The sequence below is a fragment of the Pocillopora damicornis genome, chromosome 10, assembly GCF_964200805.1.
Source record: "Pocillopora damicornis chromosome 10, jaPocDami1.2, whole genome shotgun sequence".
In the NCBI taxonomy this organism is placed as follows: domain Eukaryota; kingdom Metazoa; phylum Cnidaria; class Anthozoa; order Scleractinia; family Pocilloporidae; genus Pocillopora; species Pocillopora damicornis.
Genome location: NC_142679.1, coordinates 4,860,011 through 4,885,385, shown reverse-complemented (window position 1 = coordinate 4,885,385; position 25,375 = coordinate 4,860,011). Strand labels below are relative to the sequence as shown.

General features: G+C 39.2%; 3 protein-coding genes across 4 annotated transcripts; 1 reads left to right on the top strand and 2 right to left on the bottom strand.

Annotated features, from left to right (window-relative positions):
* Nucleotides 1-77: 77 nt before the first annotated feature.
* LOC113664530 (transcription elongation factor, mitochondrial) lies at nucleotides 78-4,714 on the bottom strand. Its single transcript, XM_027180142.2, has 4 exons — nucleotides 4,342-4,714; nucleotides 2,947-3,210; nucleotides 2,227-2,370; nucleotides 78-986 (listed from the first exon to the last, which is right to left on the bottom strand). Exons 1-4 carry the CDS (start codon nucleotides 4,600-4,602, stop codon nucleotides 456-458), a joined length of 1,200 nt encoding a protein of 399 aa, XP_027035943.2. The 5' UTR covers nucleotides 4,603-4,714; the 3' UTR covers nucleotides 78-455.
* Nucleotides 4,715-5,403: 689 nt separating this feature from the next.
* On the bottom strand, nucleotides 5,404-22,604 carry LOC113664527 (phospholipid-transporting ATPase ABCA3). Of its 2 annotated transcripts, none has more exons than XM_027180134.2 (18): nucleotides 22,434-22,604; nucleotides 20,208-21,084; nucleotides 18,979-19,602; nucleotides 17,989-18,130; nucleotides 17,224-17,418; nucleotides 16,564-16,790; nucleotides 15,929-16,247; nucleotides 15,313-15,510; nucleotides 14,087-14,462; nucleotides 13,320-13,498; nucleotides 12,498-12,666; nucleotides 11,823-12,064; nucleotides 11,000-11,179; nucleotides 10,234-10,740; nucleotides 9,568-9,752; nucleotides 8,863-9,050; nucleotides 7,836-8,006; nucleotides 5,404-7,183 (listed from the first exon to the last, which is right to left on the bottom strand). In XM_027180134.2, the coding sequence occupies exons 2-18, from the start codon at nucleotides 21,045-21,047 to the stop codon at nucleotides 6,802-6,804; spliced, it is 5,124 nt and encodes a 1,707-aa protein (XP_027035935.2). In that variant the 5' UTR covers nucleotides 21,048-21,084; nucleotides 22,434-22,604; the 3' UTR covers nucleotides 5,404-6,801. The 2 variants fall into 2 exon arrangements, with proteins under 2 accessions (XP_027035935.2, XP_089041960.1); XM_089185834.1 differs by lacking the exon at nucleotides 22,434-22,604 and adding an exon at nucleotides 21,893-21,912.
* Nucleotides 22,588-23,749, top strand: LOC113664531 (m-AAA protease-interacting protein 1, mitochondrial). Its single transcript, XM_027180143.2, has one exon. It carries the CDS (start codon nucleotides 22,671-22,673, stop codon nucleotides 23,439-23,441), a length of 771 nt encoding a protein of 256 aa, XP_027035944.2. The 5' UTR covers nucleotides 22,588-22,670; the 3' UTR covers nucleotides 23,442-23,749.
* Nucleotides 23,750-25,375: the final 1,626 nt, after the last annotated feature.

Genomic DNA, 25,375 nt, shown 5'->3' with positions numbered 1-25,375 from the left:
AAGCCGCTGGTAGTTTTTTTCACCTAAAAAGTCACAGTACATCTAGAAAGAAGCTCAAATATTGTCACTGTTCACCATTTTGATTCCTTGAGTTACATACTCGAGTTTAATTCAGACTCAATACACCACTCCATCGAATATTTAAAACCTTCAATTTTAATCAAGTTGCGCAAATGTTTATGCAGTGCGCATTACCCAAGCGAAAAGCAATTCTTTCTCTCTCGTTTGAAAGCGTCCGAGTATAATTATTTCCGCCTGCAACGCTGCAACGAGTACTGTGGCATACTTCACCGTATTCAATATTATTAGTGTTCAACCTGTTCTCCAGATATGAAGACTCACTGCACCCTTAGAAATAATTCACTTGTATATTGGTCGCCACTGAGAGTAAAAGAAGAAGCGAGACAAGCTGAGGGAAAAAAAAAATCAAATTTTACGACGAGGATATCGCAGTATCACATCCGAGACTGTTTCCTATTTTCTACCACCAGGTCATAAAAAGCCAACGCTTGTAGCAGACAGTCGCTCAAATCGTCCTTCTTGTCACACGATTTGAAATAGTTCACAAATTGTGGCGATACCTGTAGCAGAGGTTTGTTACTATTTCCAGGAAATCCACTCATCTGATCATCGATGAACGATTCGACAAAATCCTCACTGCCCTCCATCCCTTGTTGTTCTTTAAGAAACTGCTCACATTGAGACTCGAACGGTTCTTCATTTTTTCTGTCCTGAAACAAGCTCTCCACCAAATTCACAGCTGCTCTCTTCTTGGTTCTACCCACAGGAAGACAAAAATGTTTCGAGGTGTACAACGGGTCAAAGGGTATTACTAATCCAGGCAACAAACAGGTCAACATGGCTTCAAACACGCGAAGGTGCACCGCAAAAGGGAGAAGGGCGGCGGTTTGTTTCCCGATCCGATGGCTTTGCATCTCCACCACATAGATGTCTGTTTTAGGTACTCTGTTAACAAACTGTTGAACCTGTTATTCAATAAAAAAAAAATAGTAAAAAAGGTTTTCAACTTCCATATATTTTACTGGAGTCTCTCTTTCAAAGGCCCTTTAGGCGGAGCCAACTATCCCCACCTAATTTTAAGGGAGGGGGGGGGGGTGGTGGCAGAGAAGAGAGGCTCCAGAAAAACTGATGTGTGCTTACTTAAAACGGCTCTGATGTCGACAACCTCTTGAGCTGGTCAACTAGATCAAATAACTTTCTAACCATCATTGTGCTCAGAGTGAAAGATGAAAAAAAGCAAGAAAACCAAGTTTTGTATTCATGTTTGGGAACTGAGGAACTTAAATCTAAAAGCTTACCAAGAATGCAGAAGTGGGAAAAGGTGAAATACCAATTGATCACTTAACCTCTAAAACACTCTGTTCTTCTGCACACCCAGAGACAAAGGAAACAATAGAAAAAGTACCTAAGCCATATAAAAGTAATTCCCACCCTTGCCAATATTTATTATTTTGCAATAATGGACACTTGATCTGGCAACAAGGTAACATTTTAGAATCATGCATGGCAGAATGGCCACTTTGGACATTTTTTAACTCTTCACAAACTAAAGATGTTTTCTCTATAATAAGATCTTGTCTTAAAAAATGAGAAACCATTTGATTTGGCTCAAAAGAAATACAATAAGGGGTCATGCAATTAAATATCAGATCATTTTTTTATAATCTTACACTGATAAACTCAACTTAAAGATAGTTTGAAAGACACATTATGAGCAGCCTAAATTACTCATAATTTGAAATCAAGACAGTCACTGTTAAACTCAGAAAACCTCGAAAACTTTGATGTAATTCCAGCAAGCCAAGTATGTATTTAACAATCTAAATAAAGTTCTGCTCACATGGGTAAACCTGAAAATAAAGAACTGATAGCCATTACTGTCTATGACTACAACTGATTGTCTAGTTCCCTGAAACCTGAATCATCCCATACATATATTTGGTACTCACAGTTTTCTGAGTTTAACCCCTAGTAACTCCCATGAGTGACCAAGACAGAATTTCTCCTTACAATATCAATACAAAATAAACCAGATAATTGATGAGAATAAAGAAAAACATAAATTTGGGAATAATTAGTTGATCCAATACTAAATTTGCTGAACTAACATTATAAGAATTGTGTGGTTCACAATAAGGAGAATTACAAATTTGATCTGGGAGTTAAAGGGTTGACAATAAACAATGCAGGAACATCAATGCTTACCAAAGGTCGGAAGACAGCCGGGTTATAAGGTTTTGGTTTTATTATTTCAGCTCGAGACCAACCCAATACCTTCTTATCTTTGTCCATTCGGACCCAAGCAGCATTCTGGAATCCAATATCTATCGACACAATTTCAGATATCACCTGAAAACATACCAGACCACAAAGTCATAAGCCTGGCTTGTTCAGAAAATGTGTAATTTCAACAACCTAATCCAAAGCAAAGTACACAAGGTAAAAAAAATTGAATTAAATGCCCAGTTGGACCACCCAGCCACAGCTTATCCCTGTTTCCTAATAGCACGAAGTGACAAGGAGTATCACTATTCCCCCCCAATGGACCCCCACTGGATGAAATGTCAGTCCATCACAAGGTTACCCCTTATCATTTTGTTTCATCAGGCTTCCTTGACAATTCACCAGTACTCATTTACTCTCCTGGGTGGAAAGAGGCATTTTGAGAGTAAAGAATTTTACCCAAGAACACAACACATAAACCTGACAGGTCTTTCACCTGGACCACTTGACAGAGAATCCAGGGCATTAAACATAAGACAAAAGTATCTCCCACTATCAGTTGTACAAAGAATGTTAATTTAAGTCAAAGCTTTGTCTAAAAAATTGAGCCATTCTTTAAAATAAGAACTCAGATAGCGACACACATAGGCCATATCACAGGACTGTCCATAACATTCAATAAACATAATTCAAATCACTTACATCTTTTTTATTCTGTGCTAACTGCTCCCAGATGGTCTCCAGTCCTTTAGAAGTCTTTCTCTTAACAGCTGCTAATCCACCAGCCTCTTGAAGATTTTTAAAGAATGCAGAACCAAAACCTTTTATTTGAAAAAGATCCTCTACACTTTGAAATGGTCCAAAGTTGTCACGGTAGTCTAAAATGGAAAATGCTTTAACTTTTCCTATGCCTTTGGTGTTTGAGAGCTCTTCTAAACTTCTACTATTTAACTCCTTCAAAATTACCTGTAAAAAAAACACAAGTTATACACAAAGATTTACCATCAGAGTTTATCAGTCACGCCTCCCATTTGTATGTGATGCATAGTTACAGTCATTTACAAGTACAACACTAAGGTAGTGTTAGGGGTGCTTTTGATCCCTCTGGTGTAAGTAAAGGTGATAACCTACGACAAATAAAAAAAAGATTGCATGCCCCTTAAAGCCACTAAGCAAAGGACCATTCATTAGGAAATCTTATTAATATCCCTGCTCTGTTGATCAAATGCATTTCCATAATCAGATCTCTTCTTGCTAATGTCACCCAGGCTCCAAGCTCAAACTTTTTTTAAATAGCCCCTTGATGACTTAAAATCATTTGAGTGCAATAAAGAAAAGGAGGAGAAAATTTTTTGTGGAATATTGCATAAAAATTTGATGCAAATTCCCATCTAGTTCATATTAATACCATAAGCAATAACTAATCTTGAGGTTGAATCTTTTGTTTAATTGTTTCTTCTAGCCATGGTAAACTAAAGGATTGCAGCATGGAGCTTTCATCTTTGAAATACCGTTTTAACAACTACTACCCCCTGTCAGTTGGGTGAAATTTCCACACAGCCCCATCCTACATTATACATTCAGTTCTTGGATAGAGAAAAAAATGACAAAAACAATACATTGCCATTGGGAAAACAGATTTGTTTTACGATAGTATGGGGCTCTGTGGAAATTTTACCGTCAGTTGTTATTCCCATAACAACGAAAATTAGTCATAGAACGAGGGACTGGGGTGGGAGAATTGGCTCCCCTAAGGATTTTAACTTTGAACTCTAAAGTAGGACCGATAAATTGAAAAGTCCTCTATGTTGTAAAGATAACTGATGCTGCTCGATCAACACCCATGAGCCTAAACGCTACATGGAACGAAAACCTGAACATAGTGTCTATCTACCTCACACAACTGGTGGTAAGATTCTACAGTTTTTTACAGATATAAAGGCTCTTACGGCTTTGATCCCTGCCGGTCAAATCTAGGATCCGAGAATTCTAATGGAAGGGCATGGGAGCAAAGGGTGTGTACATGAAGACAGAAGTGACACGAACCTCTCTAAGTGTATGCAAAACACTAAGGCTCCAAGTATTTATGTGACTAACCTGCTTTCTGGCTTCGGGTAGATCCACCTCGATAGTGCCTATCGTTTTAGTTTTGAGAATAGACTGCGGATCATTCTTTTCCTTCTTTTCTGCTGCATTTGTAACAGAAGTCGTAGAGGCACTGCTTCGGAACGATATTGAGAACGCACGCGAGATGGGACATCTAACTTTACACCGGCGACAAACAGCGGAATAAGTAACAAAGCAGGAGGCTAATCGATTCATATTCACAAAATTCTCTACTGATCGAAGAAGATTCATTCCCAGACATTAAGAGGCATCACCGTCAACAATCATGCTTCACTTTACCACGAGTTCGTCCGCCATGTTTGGCTTGGTTGCTAATGTAATCTCACCCCAGACCTCTCTCGTAGTGAAAAATGGTACATTGGGCTGGACGATTGGGGATGTGATGGCACCAACTTTAACCCTTTAACATATAACACCTTAGAGTGACTAGCATCTAATTTCTCCTCACAACATCACCCCTGAATCACACATTAAGGTCACAAGAATAAAGGCAATGATCACCAAATGAAGAAGCTCTTGATTGTCAAAAACATTTTCCTTTTTAGCACCCTAAAAATGTATAGGGAACAGTATGAGAGATATGTATACTGATGTTAGGGTGTAAAGGGCTAATACGAATAAAGAAAATGATAAAGCAACTTATCATGTTAAACTTTACCACAGCAGTTATTCTCATCGGTTTATGCAGGTTTTGCCCTACTGCAAATTCGCCTCCGCAAAGACAACTTCGCCCCGTTAAATTTAAGAACTTTGCCGCTAACCCTTTCTCGTATTTTCAACTTTCTTTACGCCGACTCTTTGCCCTGGGGATTTTCGATCAAGATAAAAAATTCTCGCTGTAACTCACTTGCTTTGTTTTAATTTGCCTTTGTAATACTTATCTGCGTCTTTTTTTCTTGTTTTCTTTTTTTTCTTATCCCGGATCTGAGCAGAAAATGTTCCTCGCTTGTTGCCTGCTAGTTTGGTACCGACACCAACAGCAAGCATTGGCTTCAGGCTCATTGTAATATAAAGAAATATCAGCAAAATAAATTTTTAAAAAAACCTATTTTTAATACAAAAATTTTCTTACTTTCAAAATTAAAAAAAATATGTTATCATTATTATTCTTATGACACAAGAAAGTGTTTTATCTATAAATTTCGAAAAAAAAAATGATATAAATTTAGTCCGGACAAACCTTATGATTTGTCTCAGTTGATTTCACTAAGTGAACTATATATAAGGATGCACCACTAATTATTCATCGTATGTACGTAATACAATTTCCAAACGTTTTTCCGTATTATCTAAACCCTGTACATCTAAACTTCCTGATAGAAACGTCTAATTGATTTAAACTACTTTTCGCCTACAGCTTTAAATGCAATTGTTATGAAATCCTTGAGAAAGGAAAATTACGAGAATGGACCTCCCTGTCCATATTCCATGACTGCTGTTCCTGCGAACGCCGTTGCTGGGATTTCCGACGTACTGAGTAATTTTGACTAGTTCCCTGTCTTTCTATCTCTAAATATAAAAAACGGAAGACTGGAAACGAGTCGGCAAAATTGCCTTCAACTTTAAGAAAACTGCAGTTTGATAACTAAGAATAACCTCATACTGATAAAAATTAAGTAAGAAGACAAAAAAGATGGCTAAAGATACTGATGATTAAAAGGTATTTCACACGTGCACCTTCTACAAAATGCTAAGGGAATATCAACCCCAGGAAACTTTCGTTTTACACTTCGCGAGCAGAAGAATTGGTAACGTTATTTTTCTTCAAGCTACAGAAAAATGAAGTCAACCCCTCTTCTGATCACAAAGTAATCTGAATCTAAGTTACAATATCTTGATGATGCTACGGCGCGATTCCAGAAAAATTCTCCTTGGACTGACGACAGCTTAAGCTGTACCGTTTTCCCACGCGAGGGTCAAAATGACCTGAGCACTTCTTAATGTCGTATTTTCAACCCAAAATTAAGACTTAAAATTAAGTAACCTCAGTTAGTGCAATGAGATAGTGTTATCGTCGTTGTTTCTGAAAAAAATTTCGTAGTGACAACTTTTTACTTCTCACGGAAACGATAAACCTCGACAAAATGCATCAACTTTGTTTTCACAACTTTGCTTTCGTATCAAGTGAATAAATAAATAAAAGCGCGCGTTGTCAGGAAGGGTGTAGGAAGGGTGCAGGGCGTGGCATGTCTTTTTGGTCAGTACACTGCTGCGGGTAACTCGAAAACCTCAACCATATCTCAGAGCGCCTACTACTCTGTAAAGATATCTCCTAATAAATTCTCTTCAAACCGTAATAAAATATTTGTCTTTCGTATGGTACTAAATTGAAATAAAATAATAGAATAATAAAGCAATCAAAATTTTCTAAAATGTAAGAATTTTAAAATTTTTGTTATCAATATCTATCTATTTTCATTTAAGAATCGTTTACTCGTCTTCTGCTCTCTGACCTCGCGCAAAGTTCAAAAATACTTGCTCCAATGTGGTCTGACTAACAGAGTAGTCCTCAATATTGTAGTTCATCTTGACCCGCTCAATTGTTCCAAACAGCTGAGCCCACGATACGCTGGTGTCACGGATGTGATAGTGGACCATGCCTTGGTGCTCGTCCTTCAACACGCTGCCAGGGAATGTACCTTCAATAAATTGTTTCAGCGGTCCGGTATCCGGTGTATCGCTGCCCACTCTTGCCAACACAGTGTATCCCTCACCAAACTTGGTTTTGAGGTGCTGCGGACTTCCGAGGCATTTGAAACGTCCATTAACCATAATGGCGAGTCGGGTACAAAGAGCTTCGCATTCTTCCATACTGAAAGCAAGAAAAAATTGTTATAAATGGTAAAGAAAATAGATAAAGATGTTTTTCGTCTTGTCACGCGCGTTGGACAAAGAAAAAGAGTGCCCATGAAGAACCGAGCCTCGACCTTCGGATTCCGTGCTCCGATGCTCTGTAACTGAGCCACACAGACTGTAAGGTGAGCAAGGCCGAATATGAAGTTCATATATGACACGCGTCCTGCATACTTCTAGGATCAGCAATGTCGATAGCGTCATGTTTTGTGAGTAGAATGAGAGAAATGGTAAGTTTTGAGCTCGGAGAAGGACGTTTGAAAGCTGTGAGAAAGTTATGTTACATTCGTGCCGTTCCCTCCCAAAGAAGGAGCGGGTTCGAAATCTCATTCTCAGGGTCCAGGGGACGAGGCTCAGGTGGGCGTAGGGAGAAAAGGATCTATAACACTTAAAAAAAAAAAAAGAATCGGAGTGGTATCCAACTGATTTGGTTGTTCTTCCCCGATACTGGGAAGAGCAAAATCATCGTATAAGCAAGAGTAATAATTTGTTGAATAAAAGCTTCATTCATCACCGCTCAAAACTGAGGCATACTAGAGCAGTAAAACTTACAAACGGGTAGACGAGAGTTTAATATCACGATGGTATTAGGAACTCATAGAGAGACCTACCTGTGTGACGTGATCACGATGCATCGTCCATCCGCCCGTACACGTGACAGTGCATCCCATAATAGTCTCCTAGCCACTGGGTCCATTCCAGTCGTGGGCTCATCCAGAAATACCACTGGAGGGTCCCCTACCAGTGATATGGCTGTACTCAGCTTGCGTTTGTTTCCACCACTAGAAAGAGAAAGTTATGACGCATTAATCAACCGATGGAAAATTTACTGTATCCATCAAATCCCGGCATTAGAGTGTGGAGTTTGTTTCCATGTTTGCAGTATAACAGTTTTATCAACTCTCCTCCTTGTAAGGTATTCTGAGTTAACCCTTTCACTCCCTAGATCTAATTAGTAATTCTCCTTACTATCTGCCATACAATTCTTATGATGTTAGTTCAGAGAATTTGCTATTGGATCAACTAATAATTCCATGATTGATATTCTTCTCCATTCTCATCACTTGTCTGCTTGATATTGTATTGATATTGTAAGGAGAAATTCTGTCTTGGTCACTTGTGGGAGTTAAAGGGTTAATTTACAACACTTTGTGGGGGATTTCGGCCAAACTGCATTGAGCAGTTTACGATATTTAAAGGAAACTTTCGAAGGTGCCCCTTATTTCGGAATCAAGGCCAGATCACAACACCGGAAGCTAAGTTCCCTCTCTTTGCGAAAAGTACATGTGGTTTCTTAACATCCCCTGCTAACCAGTACAGAGAAGAGACAAGAGACGGGGCCTTCGGTTTATCGTCCTTATCCGAGTGGAATGGAACGTCTAACCATTTGCAGATGCCATGGCAAAGGCAACACATTCTCCTCAGTAATTTTTGTTGCTCGCATCATCACTTCCCGGTATTGGGGGATGCTGCTTGCACCAATCAAATCACGGTAAATTAAAGGCTATGTTGGTCGTGCAACACCTTTGCTTGAGTACAAAACGATTGCTGCCGACGTTTGTAGGCAACCTTCACCTTTAAGAATATGGCTTTACATCATACATCCTTTGTTGATGTCACCCAGGAGAAACGACTAACCTGTAAGAACCGGCTACTCTATCAGCATGATCCTGAAGCAGTAACGATTGAATGAGAGTATCCACAACATCTGGTATTATGACTTCCGGTACGCCACGAAGCCGCGCGTACATATATAAAATTTCTCTTCCGGTCATCTGATCGATTAAGGCGTCAAACTGGGGACAATAGCCAATGTGCTGCCGAACCTGAAAACGCAGAGGGCAAGTGGTCATTGACCAAAGTATCAAGAGTTAAATGTGAACGCTAGCGGCTCATTCAGCCGAAGTTTATCCCGGTTTCTACCGATTGAAGCGGCTAGAAGTATTACTACTCTCCTCATGGGTGAGATGTTACTTCATCGCAGGTTAGGCACGGTGAAGGTAAAGTATTTTACGCAAGAACACAACACAATGGACCAGTAAAACCTCGAAAAAGACCTAAGATCCCAAATCTAGGGCTCTAACCACTCTAGGTTGCTACATCTTCCGCCAAATGACAATTCTGTACAAATCGTAACGACTAGAAAAAGGTTTATATGGTGTTTTAAAAAAACACAAATGCAAACTGCATATAGCCAAAACATTTTCGCGATGGAATTCTGTTACATAAGATGAAATGAATTGGCCATCATCCTTCCTTAAAGGGCTGCCACCCTCAAGCTCCAACTTCGGTTCGTTGACTCCCAAAAGAGATATCAACAGCATTCCATTGAAGACATCTTACCTTGTTCATGTTGGTCCTGATGTCAAACCCTTCGACCAGAGCTGTCCCGGATGTCATTGTCTCGTCACCAGTCAACATGCGGAAGGTTGTGGTCTTCCCTGCTCCGTTAATTCCCAAGAGACCAAAACACTCATTCATAGGGACACCAAGACTTAAACTATCCACAGCAACCAACGGAGAACGACCTAGAACATAAAGAGTATGATTGCCGATTGAGCGTCTCTAGAAATTTGTACTTGGACTGAGAGCAATTCCTAACTGAGTGTCGAAACTTATTCAGGTTTGCACTGGTTTTGCTTACCAGGCCATGTGATTATTACAGAGAACTCTTCCAACCAATCAGACGTAAAACTAAACTTAACTACAAGCCTACGTGTCTCATTGTTCACAGGTTAGACATGTCTTGTCTCCTAAGTCAATAACCTAGCTTAGAATCCTAACAATATCATAAATGAAGTCTTCCGCTAGTATCTGGTACTTGGTAAATTTCAACCTTACGGTTCAAAAACGCTTAACAAGTCTTTCAAAAAAAAGGTGATGTCACTTGAGGAGTTCCTTAAAAACTCGATAGCTTCGTTCAATTCTGAGGGGCAATGAAATAAAAGCGATATTACGTTTTACAAAATATTATTTTTCTTGCAAAAAAAAGGTTGAAATAGAACTTACGGCCGTTTCCATAGAAAACCTTGCTCAGCTCCCTGATTAAGAGCACATCGTCTTTGTCCGTAGACCTCATTACTCTTTTCTTCTCCTCTAGAACGTCGTCATCATCGGCCGAGTGCGAGTCCTGAGATACAATCACGTTTGCGGAGAAGGCGCGCAAGCGCTTAAAAAAACGCGCGCAAGCGCTAAATGCACCATACTCGATCAACAGCACGAGAGAGTAGAAAACAATTCCTTCCAAAGCCAAGAATACCAGGTATCGGCCTATACCAGGATTATCCCAGGCCAAATAATTCGTTTGAAACTTCAACTTTGGGCCTAGAAATTCTTTGGCCATTTTTTCACAGTCTGCCAAGGGCAAAAACTTTGCTTTGGAATGACATTCCTGGTCCACAAGACGCAATGTATTGTAGTTATTGAAAATGTCTGAAATTCCTTGGCCGAGGCAGTAGTTCGGCAAGACGAGGAAAGCCCATTTGAGACCATCAGCCACGTCCTCAAGGTCAAGTTCTGGAAAAACACAATTTGTTATTAACTTCTTCCCGATAAAAGCGAAGAGGTAATGGGTCTAATCTTGAGCAAATTATCTTGGCAAAATCTGAGCACAATCATACTACTAGCACTTTTCGTGAGGAGATACATCTGCATCTTCCTCGGAATGTTCCCCAGAAGTCCTCAGAAAATAACAGAGCTTGTCTGTCTCTTTTAACGAAAAAAAGCAGCGTACTACAACATAAAAAGAAAAGCAACAAAAACTAGTGGAATTTACCTGGTATACTTAAAACAAAGACGGTCAACAGTGTAGCCAGTCCGGTGATGATGTTGAAGACAGTCAGAACGACAAAGGCAGTTGATGCAGTTCGATACAAGAACGAGAAGAGATACATGAGAGGTATAATCGCCCAGCCATACAACATCAGCAAAATGAACAGATAGCCAAGACGAGCACCTTCGAATGCGACAAATTAAAAGAGTTTTAGCAATTAAATCTCTCGCGTTACGTGGCCGTGATTGCTGCTTTTTTCATGAACCGAGAAGCTCAGGCAAGTTTTCTCGCCCAAGGCAAAAGCTGGCTCAAGTTTTTCCAGCCCCAAACACTGGTGACATCTCAAATTTCGCGCGTTGCAAATTGGCAATATCAGTTCTCGTATTAAGCAGTGTAGGCATCTTTTCTTGCGCTAATATGAGCACTGGCGTCATCATTTTCGGATCCGTAAAGTACTGTACAATACAGCAGCCAAACGTCGTGCATGCGTGTGGGAATCAATGCCGGAAGGTCTCCCGAACGGCCGCGCGTCAATTTCCCGCGCTAAATTTCACAGTAAGAGAACTAGAAACTTTGAAATACAAATCTTATTCAAACATAGTATCCTGTTGATTTAACATTCTGTTTTTAGCTTTACTGAAAGAGTTTTATGTTTTTGAAACACTGAGACGTATTAGCTTGTATGGTTGTTTGTAACTCGTGCGTGACAGCTTGGTTGTGACAGCCTGACTGGTCAACTGAAGTGAGTAAAATTTGATTTGTCCACTTCAAGCATTAGTAAACCCATCTAAAAACTTACGTCAAATCACTAAAGCTCACAACAAACCTGTATAAGCCGGCACGTCAAAAGCAGCCACGAGGATCAGAAGAGACAGCGTTGGGAGGAGGAAGTTAATCAAGTCCCAGGTATACGCAGAATCCCAGTAGCTAAATGGGTCCACACCGCTGACAAACTGAACGTGTTTCGCTTTATTGGAACGTTCTTGGACAAGAAAGACGACGAAACTTGAAGCCAGGAAAGCCATACCAAATAAAATGTTGAACGCGACATTGAACCCGACGCCATTGCTAAAATAAAGACGTTGATGTAAACCGATTGGAATCAAAAGCTTTCACCACAACCAAAATAAATAAGACGAGTTGGAGGTTTCAGTTTACACCAATTTACAACCTCGATTGGAGTGAGAGGGAGGTCTCATAGCGTAATATAACATACAAAAAAAATTCTGTATTCTCTAATTCGATTATGGCAATGATGTTTCTTCTCTTCCAGGAGTTGCTTCGAGAAACCTATCCCGGTAAAATTGTGACAAAGTAACCAAAATACATATATATACTTCGAACCTACAGACAAAACTATCTGGAAAGTACCACATGTTACCAAAACCTAGAAATTTGAGATAGCAAAAGTTTCAGGTAACAGGACTATTAATCTATGACGTAACTTTTGGCAATTTTACCGAACGTTTGACCATCCTTCACAAAATGCCTCAATCCTTACCGCTGTAAATCATTTGCAGATTCTTTAGCAGTTCTTGGCAGCGGGTGGTTAACGGTCGTTAGTGTGTAGTTACTGCCCAGAGCAGCCCGTAAGATGGCGTTGTCGGCAGCTGCTAGAGACACCGCAATGGAATGGTATGCTTGGTTATTGAACCACGCTGTGACATTTACTGAGGGAAGAGAGGTAACCAAGTAAGCTTCATAGAAATATTAGAGAGTTTTAGATCCACGTTTGGCGTGTTCATCGCTAACGTTGAACCGCGATCAGCAGTTTGTGGTTAGAAGTTATAAATTTCGAGACTTTCAGCTTTTTAGATCGACGTCGGCTTTCCCTTGGAAAAATCAACATGGGCGCCGCCATCTTGATTTAAACAAAGGATGGAGGTCCTTCATCTCAAACACTAAACGTGGCTAAAAGATTGGTTTCCTAGCGTCCAAAACGGATTGGTTATAAAGAAAAGACTTCACCTCACTTACATTTATAGGACATATTTTCGAACAAAAAGAAAAACAGCGTCGATGGAGTTGAAATACCTGACACTGCCCTGCCCGAAGTTCAAACGTGGACGGCAAACGGCGAACGTGACCGCTGGAGTCTGGTCACGGACTCCTAGACGTTTGCGGTCACACGTATTCAGACACAAACGTAAATCTAAAACTCCTTATTATATAAACACGAACCCCTTGACCGACCGATGTGCAGTGCAATATTGAGGAATCAACTTATCACAAGTATTTTGACTTGAGTTTAGCAGAAAGTAAATTGTTGTCGTGTGCCTTTTTCCGTAACTGCCATGTTCAAACTTCTGTTAAAAAAAATTACCTTTATCGTTCTGTTTCTGGAAGGTGGCTGCAATCAGGTCTCTTTTGTTGAAGGGGCCAACTCCTATTTCGCTCGGTTTTTCCAACAGGTACTTTCCCATATTGACTTCGACTTTCACAGGATGTGTCTTGCTCTCATCAGACCACTGAGTTTTGTACTTATCCGCCAAGCTGCAGGTGCTAAATAAAATGTCCAGTAGATCAAACCAATTAGCAACTTGATATGCCTTCACATTTTTGATAGAAAAAAAGCAAGAGCTTATGATCGCCCCACCCTCTCACACAGTAAGATACAAAACCAAAACCAGTCGTGACTTTGTCACTGGAAAGCACTAGGAACATTGCTTTAAACCATGTAAGCCCCCGATATTCCTAACACTAACCTTAACCGCTAGAGCATCGGGGGCTCACTTGGTTTGAAGCAATGTTACGTAGTACGTGCTTTCCTTGGTCCCTTGCGTTTTCTCGCGCCTCAAGCAGTTTTCTTGTTTATTTAATTTAAGTTTATTTTGACTCATTGTGATGTTTTCCCAAGTTCTTGTTTGAATGGCCGTTGTGATAACTTTGGTTATGGCTCTACGAAACTCAAGAGAACTACTTGCTCTAGAACTTATTGTTGATTTCATGGTGGAAAATCCCGCTTGTCGTGGTTGTTTTAGCCAATAGCAGTTAAAGGATTCCGTAACTAAGCAATTCATGTTATAACGTCCCAAAGTCAATGCTCAAAATGGTCCAATTAATTAAAAGAGGTTCCAAAAAAGAATTTACCTGTTATCACACTCGTAGGGAACATAGTTGTCCAAGAAGTTCTGCATGGACAGAGTGAGCGGAGGAGAATCAGTAGGCTGAGGAATGGTCTTAGCACTGATCAGAGCAAACAGCGTAAATACCAGAGGAAGGAGAAGCTGAGATATGAGAGCCAGCTTGTGCCGCTTGGAGTGCAAGATACGTTTCACAAACATTGCGTACCACCGCTGACGAAACAGCCGGAAACCGGAAGTGTGATTGTAGTTGTTGTAGTCCCCAAATGTGCCATAGCTGGCCGAGGACGCTCCCAACGTACCCATACGTGCCATAACGGAGGATTTCTCGCTTGGAACAGGTATATTTACCCTATCCAACATACCGTTGGCTGACGGTGTTCCTAGAAAGGAAAGCAACCTTGTAACAGACACAAAAACATGATGACGGATAATGATTCTGAGGACTTCATAACAAAAGACACTTGTTCACGAAGTGTAATCGTTTACAACCGTTTATAAGGTGACACCCACCCAGTCGACCGTGTCGCCAAAAGACGACTCGTAGTATGCAGTCGGTAGGTCAGGATTGGATTCATTCATCGTGAGGAAAACGATTCTATTTCATGTACTTCATGTACTCACCACGATGACAAATCACAACCTTTCCTACGATATCAGGAGACTTACAAAAAGCCAAGGCAAAGAAGAAGAATGCAATTAAATCCCTGTAAAAGAGTCCTCGTACCAAGACTGGTTGCATTTCAAATTTCATTGAATTACTTAAGCAACTAGCCAACCTAAGTTAAGGTTATGAGAGAACGTTTTACAAAGGAAATGTGAGCTCCTTCGCAACCGTTATTTGAGATATCACGCAACGCTCCCCCTTACGTTGCGTGACTTCCTGAAGAACAGTTGTGAAGGAGACTAGAAAGAGAAGTAAATACGTGACGGAAGTTTAGCGCAGATAAGTGTGTGACACTGGCTAAACGCGGGAAAATGAACCCCAAGCAGCTTGTTAGGCACTCGTGATTGGTTGGTAATGCGCTATGTTCTCGTGACTATTCAGGCTCTAATTCCTTACAGTAAACGAGGTTTTTCAAAAGTTCCATGAAAGACACCAACAGACAAGTAAAAGACATCATAATTTTGTAAGGTCATTGTAAAAGAGAATAGGAACTGGAACGAAAAATTAGTCTAACACTGTTTAATTTTTTGTTATTAAGTAATAATAATCCTCGAAAGATTTCCAACCTTTGCTATTCTGCTGAAGTTTATCGCTTAGACTACTGTCCATTTCCTCTCCAACTTTGAGAAAAACTTCCTCCATGGTTGTAACCGAGGCGCCATAACTGGCGATTCCAAGTTCTTTGCGGCGGGTCTCTAACTCCAGAAAGAGATTCTCAAAGTTGCCTGTGGCTTCACTTGGCAAAATAAAAGAAAGTTCGGCTCCTGAAGAGAAAAGAAGATCATGAGTTAACAAAGGCGTTCAAAACTAAAAAAAAAAACATTGATGAATGAGAAGATATTTGAGGATGAAGCCAGAAGTGTGTGAGCATTCAAGTGAAGTTTTATTGAAACTTTTAGCTCTTGGATGAGATCTTGAAGTACGACCAATCAAATGAAAACTAACCAGCAGTATCTTAACCCTTAAACTCCCAAGATCTGCTTGTTAATTCTCCCTTCTCGCTACGACACCTTTCCTTGTAACTTAGTTACGATGACTTGTTGTTTGACCAAGATAACAATTTCTACCAGATAAGCTTGATTATTCCCATTACCTATTTGCTGGATAATGTATGGATAGTTTAGGGAGAAGTTACATGTTAATCACTTCTGGGAGTCAATGCATAAAAGTTTACAAACTCACCAATATTACTCTCCACAGTAGCTGTAGGCACGTGACTAGTGACCATAGCAGTAACCTTAGAGACGTCGCAAGAGGGCTCCTTTACAATGACCATGTGATAGCCCACTCCATATCTGTTCTTAAGAAACAGAGAAGAGCCACAACATTTGACATTGCCCTCAGCCATTATGGCAATCCTATCACCGAGAATGTCTGCTTCGTCCATGAAGTGAGTAGTGAGAAGAATAGTCCTGCCTTCCTTATGCTGCTGTAGTAAATCCCAAGTAAACCTACGTGCTGATGGGTCCATACCAGATGTTGGTTCATCTAACATCACAACCTAAAAAAAAGTAAAAATTTCTAAATTTCCAGACTGCATAATGAAGAAAAATAACACCGAACCTGTATTCTTAAGTCAGCCAATCTTTAACCCTTTAACCTCCATGAGTGACCAAGACAGAATTTCTCCTTACAATATCAACACAATATCAACCAGATAAGTGATGAGAATAAAGAAAAATATCAATTTGAGGATAATTTGTTGATTCAATACTAAATTCTCTGAACTAACTTTATAAGAATTGTATGGTTGACAGTAAGGAGAATTACAAATTTGATCTGGGAGTTAAAGGGTTGAGGGTGACTGTAACTATTACCTTTGAGCCACCAATCAGTGCTATTCCTACTGAGAGTTTCCTTTTCATGCCACCAGACAGTGCACGAGCCTGTGTTTGTCTCTTGTCTGACAGACCAATACACTCTATCATTCTGTCAACCTCCTTTTTCACCTGCCAGGATGAGCGAGTCTTTAGCTTGGCAAAGAACCATAGATGCTCTTCAACAGTTAGACGGTCAAACAACACATCATGCTGGGGACAGAGACCTGAGGAGAAGTTAAGTTACAGGGTTCTGTTAACCAAGATTAGTATCACTCTTGCTTTCACTATGCATTGGTTAAGAAATCTAATGCCAACTTTCCAACCACTCACAAAAACTAACACATTCTAAGACTAGTTTACCCATGTTTCCCTGTGCCAGGTGTATATTTACCATAAGTTCTAAAGAAACCCTTCTGATAAGTTATAAAAGATCCTAGACCATGAACTTCATACCACTTTGGTGGCAGTGGCTTGATTAAACAGAGAAGGAGCAACATCTTTCAAACATATACAGTTTTCAAACAGCTCCTACTTGTCCTCAAACTTTTCTAGGAGGAAATCATATTCTTGTTGAACAAATGGCTACATATTTTTTCTTTAAGTACACTTCAGAATCAAAATGAAAGAATCAATAAGTTTTACAGTACAATATCTCACCTAGACTGCTGCGTACACCACTAATATTATCACTGATTGAACAGCCATTTACAAGTGCAGAGCCAGAAGTGGCAGGAAATAGTCCAGTCAGCATGGACATCAGTGTTGTTTTACCAGCCCCATTGTGCCCCAAAAGTACAGTAATCTGCCCTTCATACAAGTTCAGAGACACTCCATTGACTGCTGTTTTCTTTCCTACAGATTTGAAAGAAAAAAATGCAATAATTGGTGAAGTTTTGTAACAAAAGGAATGTATGTATGAAGCCCTAACCTGGGAAGCAATTCCTGATATACAACTAAATTCTCCATGCATTTCACGAGGGAATTCAAGACAATTCAAGGAGAATCTAGCAGTTAATCAGTAGTTACTTAGAATATTTTTCCACACATTCTTCAGTTAAAAGGATAAAGCTATTTGTAACAGGTTTGTATAAATTATTACAACTCTCAGTCAACTGTTCCTTACATGAGCACCTCAAGAACCCATAAAATTGTACTGTAACAAACATCAATAACTAAATAGAGGTTACCAAAATGGTAGAGTTAACTAATCAGAACAACTACACATGGACACACACAATTAATCAACCAAGTATGAATCACACTCAAAATACAAGGGTCAGAGCATATAATTCTATTGTAAGACCCTTATATATCCTATTTTTCAAAGCAATTAAAAAGTGTGGAAAACCATCAAGCAAGGAAGTTTCTTATTTATTTGAACTGCTCAGCTTAAAAGTACATTTGAATGTAGCTTTTGCACACCTTTCTCTGTGGAGAAAACTTTCTTCAGGTTTCGTATTTCAACACCTCGCTCCAAACCAACAGGATCTTTTTCTAGAAACTCAGGAGCAGTCGCTGCAGGTGTGGTGCCATTTTGCATACTGTGAAAATTGCCTACTTCCACCTGTAACAGAGTTAGAAGCAAAACTTATAATAACATATGTCAAATGATAATAATAGAACAGACTTGCATTGGTGGGGAATGAGGGAGATTACCTAGCAGTGCTTGTTTTTCAAGTAGGGTCAAAATGTCACAAATGGTCGTATGTGGTCTTCTTGAATAGTTGATAGCTATTGGTGGTTAGATATTTACAGACAACTTACAGAGAATTGAAAGGGTGCAAAATACTTTACAGCCAATAGCAAATTGGAAGAAACAAACTAAGGGAATATAATAGCTGCAGGAAACATAATAATATGTCAAGGTGGTGGTTTCTTAAAATGACTGTGTAGTTGCAAAGTAGGACTTGACAGTTTTTTTATAAACGGCTCAACAAATAAAGAAAAAAATAATCAAACAAAGCTTTCTTACATTCACCACCATGACTTTTATGACAATGTCTCAAGTAAATGTTTACTTAAAAGTACTGTAGGTATGGAGGCATGGTGGCCTCGTGGTTAGTGCACTCAACTCCAGATCAGGTGGTCCGGGTTTGAGCCCTGGCCGGGGTCATTGTGTTGTGTTCTTAGGCAAGACATTTTACTCTCACAGTGCTTCTCTTCACCCAGGTGTACAAATGGGTACCAGCAAATGTGCTGGGGGTAACCCTGCGATGGACTAGCATCCCATCCAGGGGGGAGTAGCAATACTCCTAGCCGCTTCATGCTAAGAAAACCGGAGTTAAGCACCAGCCCCATGGGCCACTTGGGCCCGTATAAAGGCTTTACTTTTTTTACTTTACTGTAGGTATAACTGCCAAACTCAAAGTTGACTTCATAATCTTGAGAATACATGAATGGGATAGTCCTAACCTCTTTGCTTTTTCCACACCAGTAACTGGGCAAAACAGGGAAGTACCAAGGTTGTGGAACCCCATAGTCACCAGGAAATACTGCCTCAACATACCAAGCTATCAAACCATAAACAACTGAGTCCACAGCAAACATCCAAAAGACATAACCAAGTGTAAGATCATCATCAATGGAAGGCCCACGATTGAGATTTGACCACTGAACTCCAGTTCCCTCCCCTTCAAATTTCCCAATCAACTGAGCACCCAATGACATGGCAACATTAGAAAGGAGGCAGCTTGCCAGCTTACTTCCCAGACCCATTGTATCATAAGACTGTTGGATAAAGAAATATGGAATGTAGTTCATGAACCAGAGAATCCCTCCTGCAGCTGCAGCAATATTTGCCTTGGAGAAGAAGACACTGATGCAGAAACAGAACATGATGGATGATATTGAATACAGAAGAAAGAATACAAATATGACAGAGGGTGAGCTTTGATTCAGGACGCGGCCCCTTTCACTGAACTTCACAGTGAAGAAAACAGCTGCTAAGGCCATGGTAATGACAAGGAATATGAAGTACTTTGTAAACCATGCCAACCAATGGAGCCAACCATTGAGACCCATCATCTTCATTGATTCCTGTTGTCAAAATGAATTACAAATGAGTTAATTAACCCTTTGACTCCCATTAGAGAGTAAGACCAAACTTCTCTTTACCATATCAATACAATATCAAGCAAACAAATAGTCAATATTAATTTGGGGATTATTAGTTGATTCAATGCCAAATTCCCCAAACTCACATCTAAAAAATTGTATAGAAGAGGAGAATTGCATATGAAATCTTGAGAGTTAAAATACTGGCTGTAAGAGCATTTAAGACAAAGGAACACTTTGTGCAATTGTATATCATATTCACCCATAAACATGTGCCATTCAGAGCTTGCAGGGTTGAATATTGTAAAAGCTATTCATAATAAATTATTGTAAGAAAAAAAATAAATTAAATGTTAACCTTTTTACTGCCAAGGTCTGATTTCTAATTCTACCCCCTAGCTGCTACCATTTCTCTAAAAACTATTAACAAGAATTTGGTGTTAAATCAAGATAACAACCATCTGATAAGTTTGAGTATTCTCATTACCTGTTTGCCGGATAATGTATTGACATTAGCAGGAGAAGTTACATGTTAATCACTTCTGAGTAAAGGGTTATAAAAGCTGTATATGTATTGGTCACCTCACCTTCAGTTTCTTTTCCTTTTCATAAACAATATCCTGTACAATGTTTAGGGCAGTGAAGATAAGAGACAACATCAGGAGTAAGGGTAGAGAGTTTTGAATAACCAACACAAATTCATCATGAATATAATGAGGATAAGGAAATCGTTTCATCGACACTGCTGTGTTCAGGGCTGAAATGTTTCCTATGTACTTAACAATTGCAGAATCCACAGCATGTTGAAGAGACAGAAATCCTGCACTATAATAAGGTGGAGGGCCACCATAAACATTATCTACAGTTCGAGGTCCTGGCTTCTGGAACACTGGAAATGTTAATTGAGTGAGCCAGGATGTTGAAGGAGATGCTCCAAATGGTGGTTCCCCACTTCCGCTTGCTTTAGAACTAAGGCGAATCTTATAAATAATATTTCTGGAGTAGAGAGTCCTATTGAAGACAATTCCACCAAGGGATACATTTTTTCTTTTCTTTTTTTCTTTGCCATTATTCTGCTCTTCCTCATTTACTAAAAATGTTTGCATTTCTCTCTCATTTTGGAATCCAACAACAGATAAACGCACAAGTTGCTTTGCAACCAAATCCATAATCTGCCTCACATCACTTGTGTTTGGAGTAAATGCCAGTTTTGTTTGAGTGACATCGGGTGGTAATTCAACAATGTCAAATGCAGAATAGTTACGGCTTGGCTTAGGTTCCACTTTAACAACAGAGGCTCTCAGAACGACAAGAATTATTATAAAAAATAGTGGCATTGAAATTTGAAAGAAAGCTCGCACTGGAGATCTCTTGAGAAGGACAACATTCTTCCACAATAACAGCAAAAATTGCTTTCCTTTTCCCATCTTTCAGCTGATAGTCCAATTATCTAGTAAAATGTCCCTGTTGATGAACAGATAATAAATCAAAGCAATCGTTAACAATTCTCATAAAGGTGTTTGTATATTTGATTTTCCCAGTTTTACTTCACACTTTACACCCAATCATCAGTATGTATATTCTCCACACTATTCTCTATAAGTCATCGCGTTGGTGGCTTTCTTATATATCAACACAAAATTTAATGTAGCCATTAAGTCATTGTGCTACAGTTTTAGAGTTTCCCTATGTCCCAATGCAAATGTAACCATTAGTCATTGCGTTGCTGGCTATCTTAGAATTTCCCTATGTACCACCACAAATGTAGTCATTAAGTTATTGCGTTACTGGCTATTTTAGAGTTTCCCTATGTACCAACACAAATGCAGCCATTAGTCATTGAGTTGCTGGCTATCTTAGAATTTTCCTATGTACCACCACAAATATAGCCATTAAGTCACTGCGTTCTGGCTATCTTAGAATTTCCTTATATACCAATGGAAATGTAGCTGTTAAGTCATTGAGTTAGTGGCCATCTTGTGATTTCTCACTATACAGATGCAAAGGAGTAGCTGTTAAGTCATTGCATTGCTGGCTCTCTTATAATTTCTCATTACATGGACGCAAAGGAGTAGCCGTTAAGTCATTGAGTTAGTGGCTATCTTATAATTTCTCATTAAAAATCTTCTCTAATGAGAAATCTAGCCATTTGACTCTGATAATGGCTTCTGCTCAGGTTGTCGAAACGTCAGTCACCACTACTGACAACAGTCCTTCTCAGGACTACACTCATCTGGACAATCAAACTACACTAATTCTTATAATTTCTCACCATGCGGACACAAAGGAGTAGCTGTTAAGTCATTGCGTTACTGGCTCTCTTATAATTTCTCATTATACCGACGCAAAGGAGTAGCTGTTAAGTCATTGAGTTACTGGCTATCCTAAAGTTCCCTCTATTCCAACGCCAGTGTAGCCGTCTAGTCATCGGGTTACTTGCTACCTCAACGCCGGTAATATAGAAGTTAAAAGTTTTCCGACTAAGTTAGAGGCTATCAAAATTTTACATATCTAGACCTACAAAACAACGAGATTTGTGATTATCATAATTCTACGAATATCGATGAGAGGCGAAGGTATGCTTAGAGGCCAGGGAAAGAGCCACAGACTTTAAAGAGGTAAGGCGAATGTCATTTACCAAGCTACGACTTTAGCTACAAAACTACAATCTGATGAGTCAGCGTAAACTTAGCAGAAATGAATTGGGCACTTACGTAACGATGTTCTTCCAACTTACACGAATTGGATAACTGAATGCAATCGCGTGAGGATTCGCGACCTGGTCGTAATTTGCTTGAAGATCAGACACTTACCATAAAATCAATCTTACACCGTCAACTGAGCTGCATTCGCGTCGAAAGCTTTTCTGGATGCGTGCGTAGAATGATAGAACTCCTGCTTCTTTCGTTTCTTTTATACAGCTTACACACAACTCACATGACAGAAAAGTGACCGGCATTTTGGCTTACACTACGTAGTGCTCTAAAAATAAACACTTACTGAGTGACCTCTCCTTTCGAGCTGAAAACCTAGCCTGTTCTTCTGCAAAGATGGCGGCTCAAACGTGCCTTAGACGAATTCATTTCACAATCCAAAAACTTCCCTTTAATGAGGTTTACTTGCGGTCTAGAGCATTAGCTTCGAGCTTTGAAACCAGTTCTTTGATTCTAAGACCACCATCTGCTTATTCTTTGCGTATAACAAGAACAATGTGCTCCAAAAGAGGTAAAGGCTTTTCTGGCGATGAAGATGGAAATGGAGACCGTGATGAAGTCCACACGAAGGTAAAACCTGTTGTAGTATCCCTCAATCAGGGACCTTTTGGTTGGATTGCAAATAATTTGAAGCTGTTCTTGCTAAAGAGCATAGTGGATACAGAATTCGATGAAAAGGAATTTCTCCGGGGCGCCAAGCAAGCTCTGTGTGTAGTCTCTCAGCTATTGAACAAAGAACAATACAGCCAGTTGCAGGAGATAGTATCTAATGAACTACTAGAGTCATTGATGAGTATGAAAGATGATAAACCAATTAAGGAAGTGGTTTCGTTGAAAGAGATTTTATCGGCGAATATACAGAAAGTAAAATTCAGATTCGAAGCGGATGAAACTACTTTAAGTTCTGGCGAGGGACATTTTGAGGTGAACATAACAGTTGCCTTTGTGTGCACAAGGGGCAATGGAAAGGGAGCGTTTCAAAGGCAGCTTGGAAATGTCAAGATAATTGACTTAGATATTCCTAAGATAGTGTATTTAACTTTTAGAAAACGTCATACGCTTAGTAACGCTACTGGTTGGCAGGTGATAAGTATTTACTATATCTGACCCTTAATGTGGATTAGAGATTTGACTATATTGTTACTTCACAGAACACACTAATGTAAAGCAATACTCGTGAATAATGAATATGAAAGCAATTTTTTCCATGATTAACACTACTTCTAGTGATAATAAGTAGTGTTTATTACTGCAATGATCACTTTCATATTCATTTCTTAACCCGCAGTTCACGTATATAATTTTTTAAAATATTTATAGTCATTTACTCATGAATAGTGATGTAAATTGGTTAATACTTTTATTATTAAAACATTTGTGCATTTGAAGCATTAAAAGTAGCAAAACATGAGAATTTAGAGCACTCTCCCCTTGTTTTTTACTCAAGAGACAATCACTACCATCTTTGAGAGATAAAATTCCATATAAAGCCCTTTAAAATCTTATTAGAACAAACTGTACCAGTAGATTACTTCCTAAAAGTCTCAGTTCTTAGTAAAGTGGACATAGTGACTCTTCTGTTAGTTGCATAGCCCTTGAAAATAAAGATAATTTCCATGCAACATGGTTTGACAATTTTGCCATCCCACCTATGTTAATACTTGCAGTGTAGGGGGTTATCACTGCCAATAGCTCAGCAGCCAAAGATGATATAATCTCTTGCTGAGCAGGTAAAAAGTGCTTTTCTCTAGAATATTACCTGTATTAAGACTGTCCTTGTTGCAGGTTGGGGTCAGTCTCCCCCTATCTCCCTCCCTCTCTCTCTCTCTCTGTTTTGCTCAGTAAAGGGGTTAAAGAACACTTTGAATCAACTGTGAAGGAAAAAAAAGAAACCAAAGGACAAAACATCATCTCAATCAACTGACTTACCTTCCTGTGACTTAATTTTCTCTTCAAGAGGTTTTTAGCCCTTCAACTTGTCTTGGTCACTCCCATGAGTGACCAAGACAGAATTTCTCCTTACAATATTAATACAATATCAAGCAGACAAGTGATGATAATAAAGAAAAATATCAGTTAGGGGATTATAACTTGATCCAATACCAAATTCTTTAAACTAACATCAAAAGAACTGTAGGGCAGACAGTAAGGAGAAATACTAATGAGATTTTGGGAGTTAAAAAGTTAATCTCTTGGACAGGCTTATTCAGGTTACTTGTCTGCAATTGCTTGAATTGTAGCTTACCTTCTTCACGTAACTTTTATCCAAAGTTCAACAAATGATTAATATCACATTGTGATCAGATTTCTCTAGTTGGATGAAGGACCCATTTAAATTTCCCACGCGCCCCCAATGTGTGGATTTATGGCTCAATTCAAGGGTAGTAGTGCCTATCTAGCATTTGAGAGACCTGGGTTCAACTCCTGTTCAAACTTTAAGTTTTTTTTCAGATTCTTTTCTGCAATTGCTTAAATTTCAAATTTAGTGGCGAGGATAATTTCTTTGCTTGGATTTCAGTCGCTGGTCAAAGTATGATGTATGATTTATTTCAAATTGCAATAATAAGAATCAATTAAAAACACACAACAAGGTAAAGAAAAGGTAAAGAAGCTCAAAAATGGTCCTTGTTTTTTTTTTTTTTTAAGTCAGAATTATTTAGCTAAATGTCTAACAGGCAACTTTCCTTAATTGCTGCTGAACCAATGGGCATCCTCACTCATTCAGGTGTTACAAGTGTTTTTTTGTTTTGTTTTGCTTGTGCAATGCACATTCTTTCTAAAACAGGTCTAGTTTTATAGAACTTAAAGCCATATACCCGAACGTGAGCCTGAGACCTGTTCTCATTAATTTTTGGATAATCGATTAAAAAAACACACACACACTCATAAACAGTGTATTTCATAAAAACTTGATCGGTGCTTCGCGACTCGGTAAACGTCTACCACTATTCACTTCTACTGCGCTAGATAATTGTCAATTAATCTTCTTTTACGACAGGGGAATATTGGATTTCCCATGCTAGCCTTGTTTCCAAAGTAAT